This window comes from Corvus moneduloides, chromosome 7 (genome assembly GCF_009650955.1).
Source record: "Corvus moneduloides isolate bCorMon1 chromosome 7, bCorMon1.pri, whole genome shotgun sequence".
Classification (NCBI taxonomy): Eukaryota; Metazoa; Chordata; class Aves; order Passeriformes; family Corvidae; genus Corvus; species Corvus moneduloides.
The window spans coordinates 34,122,191-34,136,596 of NC_045482.1; the positions used below are offsets into that span (position 1 = coordinate 34,122,191).

General features: G+C 43.9%; 1 protein-coding gene across 1 annotated transcript in view; it reads right to left on the minus strand.

Moving 5' to 3' along the window:
- Positions 1-8,771, minus strand: part of NXPH2 (neurexophilin 2) — a 35,409-nt gene extending 26,638 nt beyond the window's left edge. Inside the window, exon 1 of the mRNA XM_032114756.1 lies at positions 8,506-8,771. Within this exon, the coding sequence (XP_031970647.1) occupies positions 8,506-8,559 (54 nt within the window). The 5' untranslated portion in view covers positions 8,560-8,771. The remainder of the gene's footprint in view (positions 1-8,505) is intronic.
- Positions 8,772-14,406: the final 5,635 nt, after the last annotated feature.

Below are 14,406 nucleotides of genomic sequence, written 5' to 3' on the forward strand. Positions count from 1 at the left end.
AATGCAGTTTGTTGCATCTCTTGGTCTGGATCTAAGTTCTACACACCACAGCTCACTGTCACAAGATGACCTTCACAGGGAGAGGGCGTCCCTACACAGAGGGGAAAAAGATGCCCTTTAGAGACAAATGCTTCTTAGGGCAGAATCTACAACATCTACAGTTCTATAAAACTTGCTCCTTAAAAACCAATCCCCACATCATATTCCAGTCATGTGCTTTAAAAGTGGATATCCACTCAGACTTGGAATCGCGACAAATGAGTTAAAAAATGAGCAATTTGAAATGGAAACACTCTGGAAATACATTATACAACCTAGGACCCAAAGCTGATAAACCTTTGGATTGAACTGCTACCAGAGAGCTTGGACAGAAGCCATCAGCGAGGGGTGAACGGATGACCACTTATTGATTCTGGAAAGGTAGCTCTAACTACTTGTTTCCTGCAAAAAAAATTAAATAAAATGTTTTAAAATATATTTTAAAAAATACTTAAATTTTTAAAAATTGAAGGTGAGTAGTAGAAAGGCAGTCTTTCTACCTGCTCCTGGGCTGCTGTACTTTGGATCAGGGGGCAATCTCCAGGAGGAAAAGGAAAGCAAGGAAGCTGCTGGTTCTCCCAGAGGAACTGAGCATCCTCTGCACGGAAAAAAAAACTTTGGGAAGATGGAGCACGGAGGGAGAGAGAAACAGAGGGAGCAAGCTCACAGCAGAATGCAGCTTAGAAAAGCTCCCTGGAGGGCCAGAAACTTCTTCACAGCAGTGAGCAGACCCAAGCCAGGGGAATGCGAAGAAGACTGATGGATTTGTCATTCAGCACAGAAGACAGTGCAGATTGATTCAGAAGTAACTCAAAAATGGATGTTTCCAGCACTGGAAGACTAATTCGATGCCTGGAAATCGACACAGCGGCTCAGCAGAGGGAGGCAGCAGGGGCTGGCACACAGCAGCGGCTGTACCACAGGATTTGTCCCAGCCCCACAAGGAGTTAGCATCGCTCTTTTCCTTGCCTTAAATGGTGACAGAATTGAAAGTAGTCAATGGGCAAAACTGAATTGGTTTCAAAAGAGTCAGATGTTTTTCAATCACCTAATTTGAAGTGCCCTAGGCTAACACACCCGGTAAGTCAGTGGTGCCACAGTAACATCATCTACTGCGAATCTTTCCACAAAGCTGATTAGCATTTTGTTAATGAGCAGAAAACAACACAGGCTTTAGCCCTCTCCCTGCCACACAGTTTCTGTTGGTCCAGAAACTGAAGGACTGGGCTTCATTCCTGCCTTGATCCACGTTATGTCACTCCAAAAATGCTCCTGTTGTCAGCGAGCTAAGATCAGATTCAGCAGCTCTTTGCCTTTGTACCGAGATGGGCCAGGGAAGGAGAGAGTCGGTATGCAGAATATTCTTCTGGTCTACTGGGGTGAAGATTAAGAAATTTTCCTCTAGGCTCGATTTTGTTTCTTTGGTTTCCCAAAACAATGATGACAAACATGTAACACATCTTGACTGTAAAGTGCCATGAACATTACATTGCATTATAACGTTAGTTATGTGCCTATTCCTGTAGTACAATTTCATAGGTTTTCTTCTAGGAACCACCCAATTGCCTGGAGTAAGGAGAAAATTCAACTTGGGAACACCTTGTCTGGGTTTAGACTCCCAATGGCAGAGAAATACACTCACTAGTAACAGCTACAGCTACGGGATTGAGAACAAACCACTGGCAATGAGACCCTGAAATTCCCACTGGGAACAGGAACTCCAACTTTGTAAACACATGTTATGAACAACAGAATCAACCAGCAAGTGCTTGAAGGAAAAGAGAAACAGGCAGCATTAAAGGACAAAAAACTTCAAGGTCCCATATTTCACCCTCCTGGGTTTCACACGCTCTCTGCTATTGTGGGAATATTCCTGGTTACTGTCAGTCTGTCAGTCCTTCTCATCCTGCAGTAACTTCTCAGGCTCACTCCACCTGCCCACAGGGCTCTTTTACATTCATCATCTTTCTCTCTCATATGCACCTCTTATTCCCTCAGCAAAGTCCCAGGGCGTTTTTCCCCCCAGGTCAGCCTCAAGCACAGCCAGCTCCTTCTCCATTAAAACCTCTTAAATCTACTTAATAGCAGAACAAATACAGAAGCACTTCTATGCACAGTGTTTTATTTTCCTAGATAATGGGTGAAGTAAGATGAAATTAAGGTTGTGTTTATAGTGGTGATTGATGATATTAGAAATATCTGGTCATCACCTAAAACAAGTACTAAAAGGTCAAGAAATTCGCAACTGATCATAAACATAAACCAAACATGCTGGATCTGGAGAAGCAGAATGAGGGCTTTTGGAGTAGCCTCAAATCTGCACTGTAATGATACAATAACCATAATTGGCCCCAATGCACATAAAACCTGATTTTAGAGACATTAGATTCTTCGCTTTATTTTTTTATTTCTCCCTATTCTTTCATTTTCACTTCCCAGCTAGTAATAGCTTCTATTACTACCAGTCATTTGGAACAAAGAGAAAACCTATCTCAAGAACTACAGCTCTTACAGCTCTTTAAATCTACCTTAAATTATAATCACTCGTTCCAATTCTATATTTACAGTAAGCCATTCCAGGGAGAGCAGAGCATCACACCAGCACTGAAATCCCTGCTGCAAAGACAAAACAACTCGGTCTTAACTGCTGACCCAACTTCATAGCTGTTCATTTCCTCCCCACTCCTAACTTTTTTCCTTGAATCTCTTTGTTAGGTGCAACTGAGCTTCCAGCCGACACAGAACTCCAGCCCGCAAAGAGATTCCCTACAGGAAAGGAATTAGCATTGTTTTCCAAGTCCTGACCTGCAGAGTGGACTTAATACACAGTAGTGATGCTCTGCTGGAAGCTAAAACTGCCTAGCAGGTCTGCCCCTTATTTTCTTTAATTCTGATTCATTAAGTACCTAAACACACTACACAAACTATAGCTACAAACACAGTGGGAAATTGAGCAAATGGAAACATAATGGGAACGATGAATGGGGTTGGGGAAATAAACAAACATATTTAAGATTCGAAGTGAAAGGCCAAAGCTGCCTCAAAATAGGGTGTTTGGAAGTCACGTTCAGGATGAATTTATAACAGCCATGTGAATGGGAACTTTCACCTTCCTGTTTTCCAGTTCTGCTAGATTTGATCCAGTTCTCCAAGATATGATCTAGGGAAGATTTTACAGCCGGTGTTTGTGCTTTATAACGGCTACAGTGAAGTGGTGTGTTAACGTGGGCAAAAATCAGGACAAGACGACAGATTAGCAGAGCAAATGCACTGTCCTGTGAAGGGCGGAGCACAAACCCCAAAAACCCCCTTCCTTTTTTTGCCACTGCCTCTGGTTTTGATTCATTGAGAAGTAGGTGTGAAAGATCCAAAGCGACAGGCTTTCCCTGAGCACCAGAACAGCTCACTCTGTTTCTGACCAAGACGCAATCCCCACCTATGGAATCACAGCTTTTGTCTTGAAACCATTCAGCACAGAGTAGCACTGATCTTCCCTTACTGCAGCTCTTTACCAGAAGCGCCCAAGAATTACCACGCCTTATTCAACACTTGGACCAAATAAAGGTCAACACCTCACCCGCAGACCACAAACAACTTGCTGGCTCCCCAGTGCAAATTTCCTGTGTCATGTGGAGCAGCTCTTGCTTCTCCTTGTACAGTTTTGTTTGCAAAGTGTTGATTAAAGGTAAAAATTTTAACAATGCAGGAGGAATTCGGTGTACCTGGGACAGAGTTGCACTTCCCTGATGCTCTTAATGTCCAGGTCAGCGACTGGTTTCTGCTGCCCCCTTTCAACTCCCATTCCTGAGTTCCCTTCTTGCAGAAACCAAAGCGCAGGAGGAAAACCAGAAAGGTGGGAGTGATGAGAGCATCCTATTTTAGCACTGGGGCTTCATCAATCTTTCCGTTTCACTTCCCTGTCTGTTACACTTACAACACAGCTCTGATATCTCTCAAAGTGCTTTACAATGGCAGAAAAATTCCTTGCGTGTTACAAATGGAAAGATTGAGACTTGGATTTTATGAGCCCTGTGCTGGGGAAGTCTGGGGTATCCTGTGGCCTACTGGACATGAGTCAAACAAGTCTTGCTGTACAGATTTTACACAGGATCTGTAATTTTCCTGTGCCCCGGTCAACCTACAAACAAACTGAAAAATATCAGCTACCAGTTTCACAGAACTAGGTCAAAAGATGTGATGTAAGGACAGGTTGACTTGTGAAACTCCTATGTAAACTAAACCTGGCTCCATCCACCTTAAGACACAACTCCTCGTTCAGGATAATAAATTCCCAATCTGCTGAAACCAGCAATTGTTGATCTGTCTCCAGCTGCAAATTACCTGCAATTCTTGGGTTACCTACATTACTTTATTACCCAAGAAAGAGACATAGGCTTACAATGCCTACAGCACCAAAAAGAAATTACCAAAGTAAGCCAAATGAAAGGTTGGGTCCAATACATTTTATGACAAAGTTCTCCCTGAAATTAAGGGGGGATGGAATTTCATCTGTGCATTTCAAGATGACCAGAGGGAAGCATTTACCTTTCTGAAATGGAGCTGAGAGTCTTGCATGGTGCCTATTTCTGATTCTCACTGCAAGGGCATGCTACCTGGACCACATTTGCAAGGTTATGGAGACAAAATTAAAGTAGCCAGAAGGAACATATCTCTGTGTTTCTACACCTCACAGGGTGCGCCTATTTTAAATGCAAAGGCAGCTTTAGCTCAGCTTCTAAGATATTTCTTCTTATGAAGTGGTACCTTGTACTATAGCAAATATTCTTTCAGCTCAAGTTGTAGCAGAACCTTAAATTCTGTTAAAAAAAAAAAACCCAACAAAACTCTGCAAAAATTTTGTTTCATTGTCAAAAACTGTTTTGGTTATAGTTAATTTCAGCCCTTGAAATTCCAAGGCAAACAACTTGTCATTCAATTTCACTCTTGTCAAATGCTATACTTCAAACCTGGGGAGAAAAATCCTAAATTAACAACCTTTGGGTTTTTTTTTTTTTTTTCCTAATTATTTCTCATCTGTTGGGGAAAAAAAAATCAACTGCATTGAAGGGTTTGTAAAATGATTGATTCCTAGGTTTCTAATGCAGCAACAACTCTGCCCAACACTAATGTTAGAATAGAGTTTATTGATAGAATGCTGAAGCAACTTTGATTATAGGTACTGGAAAATGCTGCTGTGATCCTTTCTTAATTTCAGACCACAGAGAAGCAAGAATAAACCAATAGTTACAGTGCCTGATTACCCTACAGAACCACAGGTCCTGCCTGGGAGTGTGTGTGTCTGTAACTACACCTTGCCTAGACACAGGGATAGTGACAGCTTATTTTTTTTCCCAACAAGAATTGTTTTAAATGACAAGTAATATTCCCAGGGAAATAGAAGCAGCCCCCCTTCCTTAGAGGTATTTAAAGCTGACTTAACAAAACACTAGCAGGCATTTTATAAACTGCACTATCCTAATGCTTCACTCACTTCAATTCTCAACATGTAGAACTCCATTACTTCTGAAAAGATAACTAACAGGGCATTCAGCAATTATGTGACAATTGGAAAAGCTTACTGAAAATTAATAGTAAAGCAAGAGTACCTATTAATGATAACACAACACAGCAATTTTTCATCTTCTTATCAATAACAGCCCAGACATGCATTGACTGTGCATTGCAAATTGTTGTTTTGCTCCATATTGTCAACAGAAGGTAAACTTGACTTTAAAAATGAATGTATTTATACAGGAGCAAGTTAGCATCTTAACCTGACTCAACAGCAGCTTTCCTTACTGCTTAATATATCTAGATATGCAAAATATTTTAGGAAATATGTATGTGCTATTGTTGCATGCATTCTGGTACCCCATCTAATGATCAAAATAATAATCTAGAAGCATCCTACAAAAATACATCTATGCTGTATTAAAAGTACTAAACATGAACTTCTGACTGAACATTAGATACAACATACAAAGAATCACTAACATTGCTTTCAGAAATTCAGTGAGACACTCTGACATAATCTCCTCAAATTTGTGAGGTTTCATATGGATTTCATCCTAATTTATACATCTTTAAGAAGCAGGTAAGTAGACAGCACACTTCAGTATTTGAAAGGCAAGCATTTGAAGTTCAATGTATTAAAATAAAAAGCACTTCTCTCTTCACTGAAATGCAGTGCCAAAATATTTCCCATTCCAATACCTCTGATTTTATAAAAAATTAGATTGTCCCATCAGGAAGGGTTTGATGGTAGCATTTCTGGCTTACTAAAATGCTGCTGTATTGCAACACTGAAATCTGGGATTTTTTTTTTCTTGGCTGAAATGCTGAGCCTTCACTGTAGTATTAATATTATCCATATTGATTTTTGATTAAAAAAAAAAGAAAAAGTCAAGAATCAGTAATAACCAATGCCTCATTTCTAAACCTGCTAATCAGATTCCAGGAAGCCACCAGTACCTCCAAATTCTGGCCAGAGAACAAAGAATAGCACAGACTTGCATTCAGTGCATTACCACAAACATCAAATATTTCTTAGTTTATAATAAGCTGTAACTTTAACTAGATATTCTGGCAAGACCATGCCAAAATGCATTTACACAACTTTTCAGTAGTAGGTTAGCATTAAAAGGTACACCTAAAATGCCTCAAAAATCTCACACATTCTCATTTTACTTTATCATTTAAACTAACTTATATAAACTATAAAACTAATTTACTCCAAAGCCTTGTTGGTTTGTATCTAAAGAATGCAGAAAAAAATGAATCCTTCTGGGTGAGCTGAGTGCCACGTTCACCTGAGAACCTGCAGTGGCTATTTATGATTTTTGTTTGATTCAAGGCAGCAACTTTGCTTCTTTCAGTCAGCCTTCACTCACAGCATGTAAAACTACAGCAAGCAACTTCCCAACATCATCCATAAAACGTTGCATAACAAATCCGATCCCTGATGGTACAAGTTTCAATTGATCCCTTTGATAGCTCTAAAAAAAAAAAAAAAAAAAGAAAAAAAAGAGAGAGAGAAGAAGATAAAAGGAGGGTGCGAGTGAGTGAGAGAGGTTGTAGGTGTGAGGAAGGAGTTTTTATTTAGTTCCCTTCTGCTCAGCAACTTTGTAATCCATTTGCTGCTCTCCTTTCCCATCTCTCACCCCTGCGCGTTGTTTAGTTGGAAACGGGGCTGCAAGAATCTGAAGAATGTAAACAGCCTTTTATTGTCCAAAAGGATGAGAGTGTGAAAGAAATGTGCGCCTTATCGCAGGGCTGCAGCTCGCTACTTCATTGCTATGATAAAGTGCTGGAGCAAAAAACATTACACGACAAGCACAATCCAAAACCGGATTAGAATTTGACATAAGCTTCCTCAAAAACTAATCAATCACCTCACGCTGTAATACTAGACTCCAGTTCTTAAAGGAGGGTGTTTAATCCCTTCAAGGTTTATTACACACTCCCTATTGACTACTTCGTGACAAACTTTCGCTTCCAAGGCAGCTGGAGAAGAAAGGCATAACTTTTGCAGCAAAGGTATTTATGAGAGTAACACCAAAACTCCCCTCAAAACAGCAAGCGCAGTTAAAATGTCTTTTCGAAATAAAAGTGAAGATGGCCAAACTCTTTTGCAAATACGTTTTTTTCTCTTTTTGATCTCTCCCGCCTCATGAACACGAGCATCAATCCATTTGTCTCCTACCATCAGTGCCCCACGAACGAGAGGCATTGTGCTGGCGTAGGAGAAGTTGAGCTCCTCGCCCGTCTCCAGCCACGCACCTTGCCTTGCCTCCCTCCCTTTAGATCTCCGAATTTCGCAGTCTGCATCTCACCTTGCCACCACGTCAGTCCCCGCATTCCCCCACCGCATGCAGAGGAATATTCTCAGCATAACACCAGCAAGTCCCATAGTTTCTGATAAAAACTAAGGAAACGCCTGGGGTGCGCTGCAGCAAGCCGAAAGTAACCGGGGAGCATCCCGAGCGCAGGTGACTCTACCTGCACACCCAGCTATGTCTTGCACACGAAAAAAAAGGCGCTTGAGGCCAGCAGAAAACTTTTCGGGAGCGGGCAGTCTCGGCGATGCTCGGCACACGCACATCCCTCCCATCCCTGCCCGCGGTATTATCCCGCGCCGCTGCGGCTCCCAGCGCATCCCGGCCCCGGGGCCGCGCAGTGCTCGGGCACGAGAATGTCCCGCATCCCAAAACGGGGCGAACAGAAGCAAACCCGCTTAATTAAAATAAAATAAGATTTTTTTTTTTTTTTTTTTTTTTTTAAGAAGGAAAGGAAGGAAAAATAAAGAGAAAACCAAGAATATATTAGGGGCCGTGGGAGGCAGGTCTGGGGGGGTCTGCTCGGAACCGGGCTCCAGAGGGGACCGCGCCCGCCGCGCTCCCCGGCGGAAAGCACCGGTGTCCCCCAAGCCCCCCGTGAGAGTCGGGGGCCGCGGGGATAGAGACTTACGAGCTGGAGGACGCCCTGGACCACGACGAGGGGCAGGGGCTGCAGGGGCACCATCCTGGCTGCCGGTCTAGGCGGCGACTCCCCCGGCGCGGGTCTCGCTCATCGCCGCTCCGGGAGGAGGACGGGGGGCAGGACCGAGCGCAGGGACACGCCGCCCGCTGTCCCCACTCACGGGGCGCTGCCAGGCAGCGGCCAGACCCCGGCACTGCCGCGGCGCTCGGCTCGGCGCTGCTCGGCTCCGCGGGCGGCCATGGCGGGCGGGAGGCGGGATGAGGCGGGCGGGAGGCGGCGGCGGCGCTGCCCGGCTCCCCCCGCGGGGCACGGCGGGGCCCCCTCACAGCCAGCGGCCGGGCCCCGCCACCCCGCCGCCCTCCATGCGGGAGGGACCCGCCCGCCCGGGCCGCAGCTGAGGGGAGCGGTGCCGGGGTGCGGGGGGGGCGCCCGAGCGGACCCCGCTGCCCCGGGCGGGGCGGCCCGGCCCTCACGGCAAGTTTAAAGAGGCGGCGGCCCCTCCTCCGCCCGCGGCCGCCCAGCCGAGCCTGGGTGCGCCTCTGGGAGCCGCCCTGAGCTGCCCGGCCCCGCCGCTGTAGGGAAGCAGACACAGCTGAAGAGACACTCGACGGCCACCCCCGGTCCCGGCTTTATAGTGCACTCCTGTCACAGCTCCTTCCTCTGTAGGGATCTGCCCCCCGGCACCCACAGGCGGCTGGGCAGCCACGGTCCTTGTGGGGAAGCCAGACGTGTTCTTGCTTTCCAGATGTGAGTAGACACGGCGGGACGGCCTGGGGACACTCAGGCTGCCCCGGGGACACTGAACCTGTCCTGGGGGCACTGAGCCCGCCCTAGGGACAGCACACACCTGTCACCTGGGGCCGGCGTTCCCTCGAGCGGGCACAGGCACAGGGTCGTGGTCAAATGGGCTCCTTGTGCAGGGCCGCGGGGTCTGGGTAATGGTGTCCGAGCTTGCGGGGAGCCCAGAGGGCTGCAGGACCCGTCTCCAGAGAAGTCACTGAGGTTACTTCCATTTAATAGCATAATTTAACGAATACTCGCCAGATCCGTTGTTGAGATAGCCATGAGCAGGCTGAAGCACTTTGTCCCTGTGTTTTTGAGCTGCAGGAATGACAACCTTTGTAAGGTGGCAACCTCGAAAGGGGAAATAAAGTTTTGGGCGCAGGAGGCTGGGTGGGATGGCAGGAGGCAGGTTTGGAACACGTGCCACGCACACAGCCTGGACTGAAGCAGTGCCACCACAGCAGGTACACCTGTGTCAGGTCTGGCAATGCCCTGTTTGCTTGTCAGTAATTCCATGATGTGATATGTGAGCTCTCTGCCGCTGGGCTGAAGTGCAGGTAGTAGTTTCAGTTTCCAAACCCTGCCTGTCATTTGCAGATTACTTTCCTCTTAATTCTCAACCTCATCTTACTAGGTCTGTGTTCAGGTTACATTTTGACAACCCTTGTATTTTCAACTGCTAAAATCCTTGTCAGTGGAAACAGCTGTGCAATCCCTCTTGTGGCACTTGAGAGCAGCCATGATTTTACCAGATAGTGATTGTGGTTGTTTGGTTATATCCCACTGGTTCCCTTCTTAGCTCTGCTGCAAAGTGTCTTGTAAAATGTATCATGTGGGTGTGATTGAGCCACAAGTCACAATCACTCATTTGGGTTTAGACAAGATGCTTTATCTATAGCAAAGGAATCTACCTATAAAGGGAACAACTTCAAATGAGTTCATTTGCAGTAGATTCAAAGATTTAGTGAAAACTGAAATAGTTGTGATCACAAGTCAATGTATTATAATGGAATTAATGTAGTTACTTTTTGTAGCAGTATTCAAAAGTTTGTTTTCATAGAATTATAGACTCTCAGGATGGTTTGGGTTTGACAGCACCTTAAAGTTCATCTTGTTCCATCCCCTGCCACAGGCAGGGACGTGTCCCACTACTCCAGGTTGCTCCGAGCCCCGTCCAACCTGGCCTTGAACACTTCCAGGAATGGGGCGGCCACATTTTCTCTTGGCAACCTGTGCCAGGACCTCACCACCCTCACAGGGAAGAATTTATTCCTAATCTCTACTCTAACTCTGCTCTCTGTTAGTTTGAAGCCATTCCCCCTTGTCCTGTCACTCCAGACCCTTGTCCCCAGTCCCCCTTCAGCTCTCCTGGAGCCCCTTTAGGCACTGAAAGGGGCTCTGAGGTCTTCCCAGAACCTTCTCTTCCCCAGACCGTGCACCCTCAGCTCGCCCAGCCTGGTTCCAGGGCAGAGCTGCTCCAGTCCTCAGAGCATCTTTGTGGCCTTCTCGGGACTTGCTCCAACAGGTCCGTGTCCTTTGTACCTTTGAACACAGAGCCGATGTGATACTGCAGGTGAGGTGTCACCAGGGTGGAAGGGGGGAGGATCCCCTTGCTCGACCTGCTGCCCACGCTGCTCTTGAGGCAGCACAGGACACGGGAGAATTTCTGGGCTGCCAGAGCACATTGCTGGGTCATGTTGAGCTTTGCATCAACCAACGCCCCCCAGTCCTTCTCCTTGGGGCTGCTTTCGGTCCTTTCTCCGCCCAGCCTGTACCTGTGCGTGGGGTTGCCCCGAGGTTATTTTAGCGGTCTTCGATCTGTTGTGCCACCATTCGATACCCTGTTTAATACATACTGATCAGAATAAAACATGTTAGGATTTACCCGTATAGAATATAAAACCGCTGCTAAGCGTATGTTTAACACTGAGAAATGGTACTTTTCCGTGGCGCCGAAATTGCGTTTTTCGCACTCGATCCCGGGGTCCTGTGGCGAATGGACGCATCTCGGGCGCCCTCTGCCGCCCGCAGGCGGTACCGCGGCCCCGCTCGTGGCGAATCGCTTTGTGCAGCGGCTCAAAAGGCTCCTAAGCCATTAGTCAGAATTGTGAAGGCTAAATTCGGATGAAGTATTTAGATAGATCTCGTCTTTAAAAAAAAAAAAAAAGAAAGAAAATCTGCGCTCTATAAATTCAGGGAAAGCTGAGTTTCTGTAATTGGCTTTTAATGGAACAATAGTGTTTAAACTAAAGTACTGCAGTTATATCCTATTAAATACAAACGGAGTCGATTCAAATGACATTAACTTTGTCACACAAGCTACCAGAAGCCGGCCTGAAATCATACTTTTTCCAGATTAAGTAGCAATAAATAATTGTAAAGCGCTTTGAAGATGAGAAGCATCATGCACAGTAAGTGCTAAGTATTATTGTTATTTGCATTACTTTGCAGAAAAGTCACAGTAGTCTGGCTAAGAAGAGAATGTAAGGCCTGTGCTTTGCATTCCCTGCTTTGCCGTGTTAGCATGATCTTCAAATATCATTTAAATGGGGATGGACAAATTTTCTGGTCTAATTTTAAGGCACAATAACTGATAGTTGTTTCATCTCAGGAAATAATGGTTGCATACTGCAGGAAGTAATCCTAACCTCTCTAGAAATGGATTGATGAGCCAGCTGTGGAAAAAATAAACTACAAGCTCAGGATCTTGCTAAACCATCTTGGCTGCTACAAGACATTGAAAAATATCTGATTAACACATGATCTCTAATGCTTGTGCAAAAAGTCAGTAGTAATTTTTATTCCTTTATGAAGTAATTTGTCTGCACAAACAAGTTAAACCTCTAGTTAGCATCAAACCCATCTGTTTTCAACCTCAATTCAAGTCTCAGATCTCATTCCTCTGAGTTAATTTAAACCATTGACATCAAATTTTACTTCTCTTAGTCCTAAGACTCCTCACTCTGTTTCCAGCTATTGGGAACAGTGGACTGGAAAGAGCTGCCTGTGTCATTCAGTCCATCTTCCTTAATGTCAGACAGTGAAGTGTGGGGTTTTTTGGAAACTCTTTAAGATCAACCTCTAAATTAGCTAGTTAGGAGTAGGGGAGTTTCATGCTCCAAAAATTTAACACCTCTGGCATTTGAAAACCTTTTTCTAACCTTTAGTTTTCAAATATATTGTGTTTGATATCTGTCTCCTCTCTCAGTCAATGGCTTTATGTTAATGAGCTCCTCTTCCTCCTTATGACAATGTGTAACCCAAAAAATTTATAAGGTATAGAATCCCTCTCAAAATTTATTAATCATGTGAGCCAGGCAGTCTCTCTCAGGCAATAGCACTCCATTTCCTGTGTTAGTTGTGGGTGAGCATCCAGATTTAGATGCTGGAGTCTTGTGGAACATCATTAATGCCTCATTTTTCTGTGTTGGAAAGAGAATGTTTGATACATGGTGTGGCTGTATTTTCCTTGTCTAGAATGCATCCCCATCTTATTTTCTCTTGATTATTCCAGTTGTTCCAATGTGTTATCCATTCTACTTCACACTACTGCCTGCCTGCTGCCTCTGTGTGAGTAGCATATTTCAATAGCAAGGTCCTACCATTTATTCTGGAATTGCTAATGAATTTATTGAATAGCTAATTAATTTATTGAATAGTAGTGGTCCCAAAGAACAATCTTTGAAGAACCCTATTAGTTGTTTCCTTCCAGACCTCGAACACAACCTGTTAAACCATACCTTACTCTCTTCACAATTTTTCCTAATCACCCTCTCTCCAGCCTATCTGTTTCCCTTCATGACATCCAATCACGTTTTGATTGAAGTGCTGATAAATGACTCTATTTCTTTTTTCTATAAAATTAGTAACCTAATCAAAGGCAGGTAATGAAATATTTGTCATCCTAGAATAATCTTCCTTTCTGAAAAAACACCCTTAAAACAACCCAAAACCCAGATGAATCTATCCCATATTCTATTTCTGTGTTTCCAAGCCTTTTTTTCTCCTTCAGGTTGCTTTCAACAGCTTTGCATATTTCTAAAGCTCATGTTTGCTGATACTGTGTTTCTCCTCATATTCTTAGGGATTAGATTTGCATTTGCTGTTCTACATTTATACCATTCCTGATTTCATAGCTTTATTACTGATCTCCTCTGTCTGACTTGCAGATGCCTACATTGGTTATTTCAGAGTTCAGGAGTGAGGATTGTCCACTTCCACATCTCTGCTTGTCTGAGCACATCAGCCTTTGGAATTCCATTTTACCTGGGGGTTGTAACTTCCATTTTCTCCTGCTCTTTGATTAGTAATATTTGCCCTAAGATTCAGGATATTCACTCACGTTGAAAACTAAAGTTGGAGATTAATTTGAGGGAGATTGATTTCCTTCCAAAGAGAGAATGCCTTGAGTTTTTCCCTTTCCATGTACTTTTGGATGAGGCTGAAGAGTCCTGGCTGCTTTTTCATGTGATTTTTTATGACTCTCAGTTTATTACACTTTCTGACCTCTAATAAATCCATTAACTTTGATTGTCAATATTTTGCCTTACTTTGGTGGTCTGTGCTTATCTTTAAATGCTAAGCTATTTTTTATCTAGTTAGGCCCAGCGCACTTGGCACTGAGACATTAAGAACCCAAATTAAACTTCCAAAGTTTTATAAACTATTCTAGAAATGTCAGAACAGGAAAATGGGAAAGATTTTGGAAGGTACATTAAAGAGAATAAGTAATGATGAAAAATCTGCTTTCACGGAGAATGGGTTGTCTGTAACTGGTTAAAGAGAACTATTAAATAAAATTGTTTTTAAAAGTCATACTAGCTAGAGTTATTGCATTGCTAAATATTCACAGAAAGCAATCACAGCATTTGAGGGCAGGGTGACTGCATTAACACCCTTAGGGCTTTTTCTCTACCTTCAAAATTTGTAATATGTTTTGCTCATCAGAAATTGATACATTATTTAATCAGTTAATTTCTTGCACAGGAACATTTTCTCATTTAGAATGAACCCTCATGTGAGATTCATTTATGCTGTGGCTACCCTGTTTAGTTTATCTCTAAGGTTCTAAGTTCTAAAATTGCTTTAGTTTTGAAGTTTTGTTTT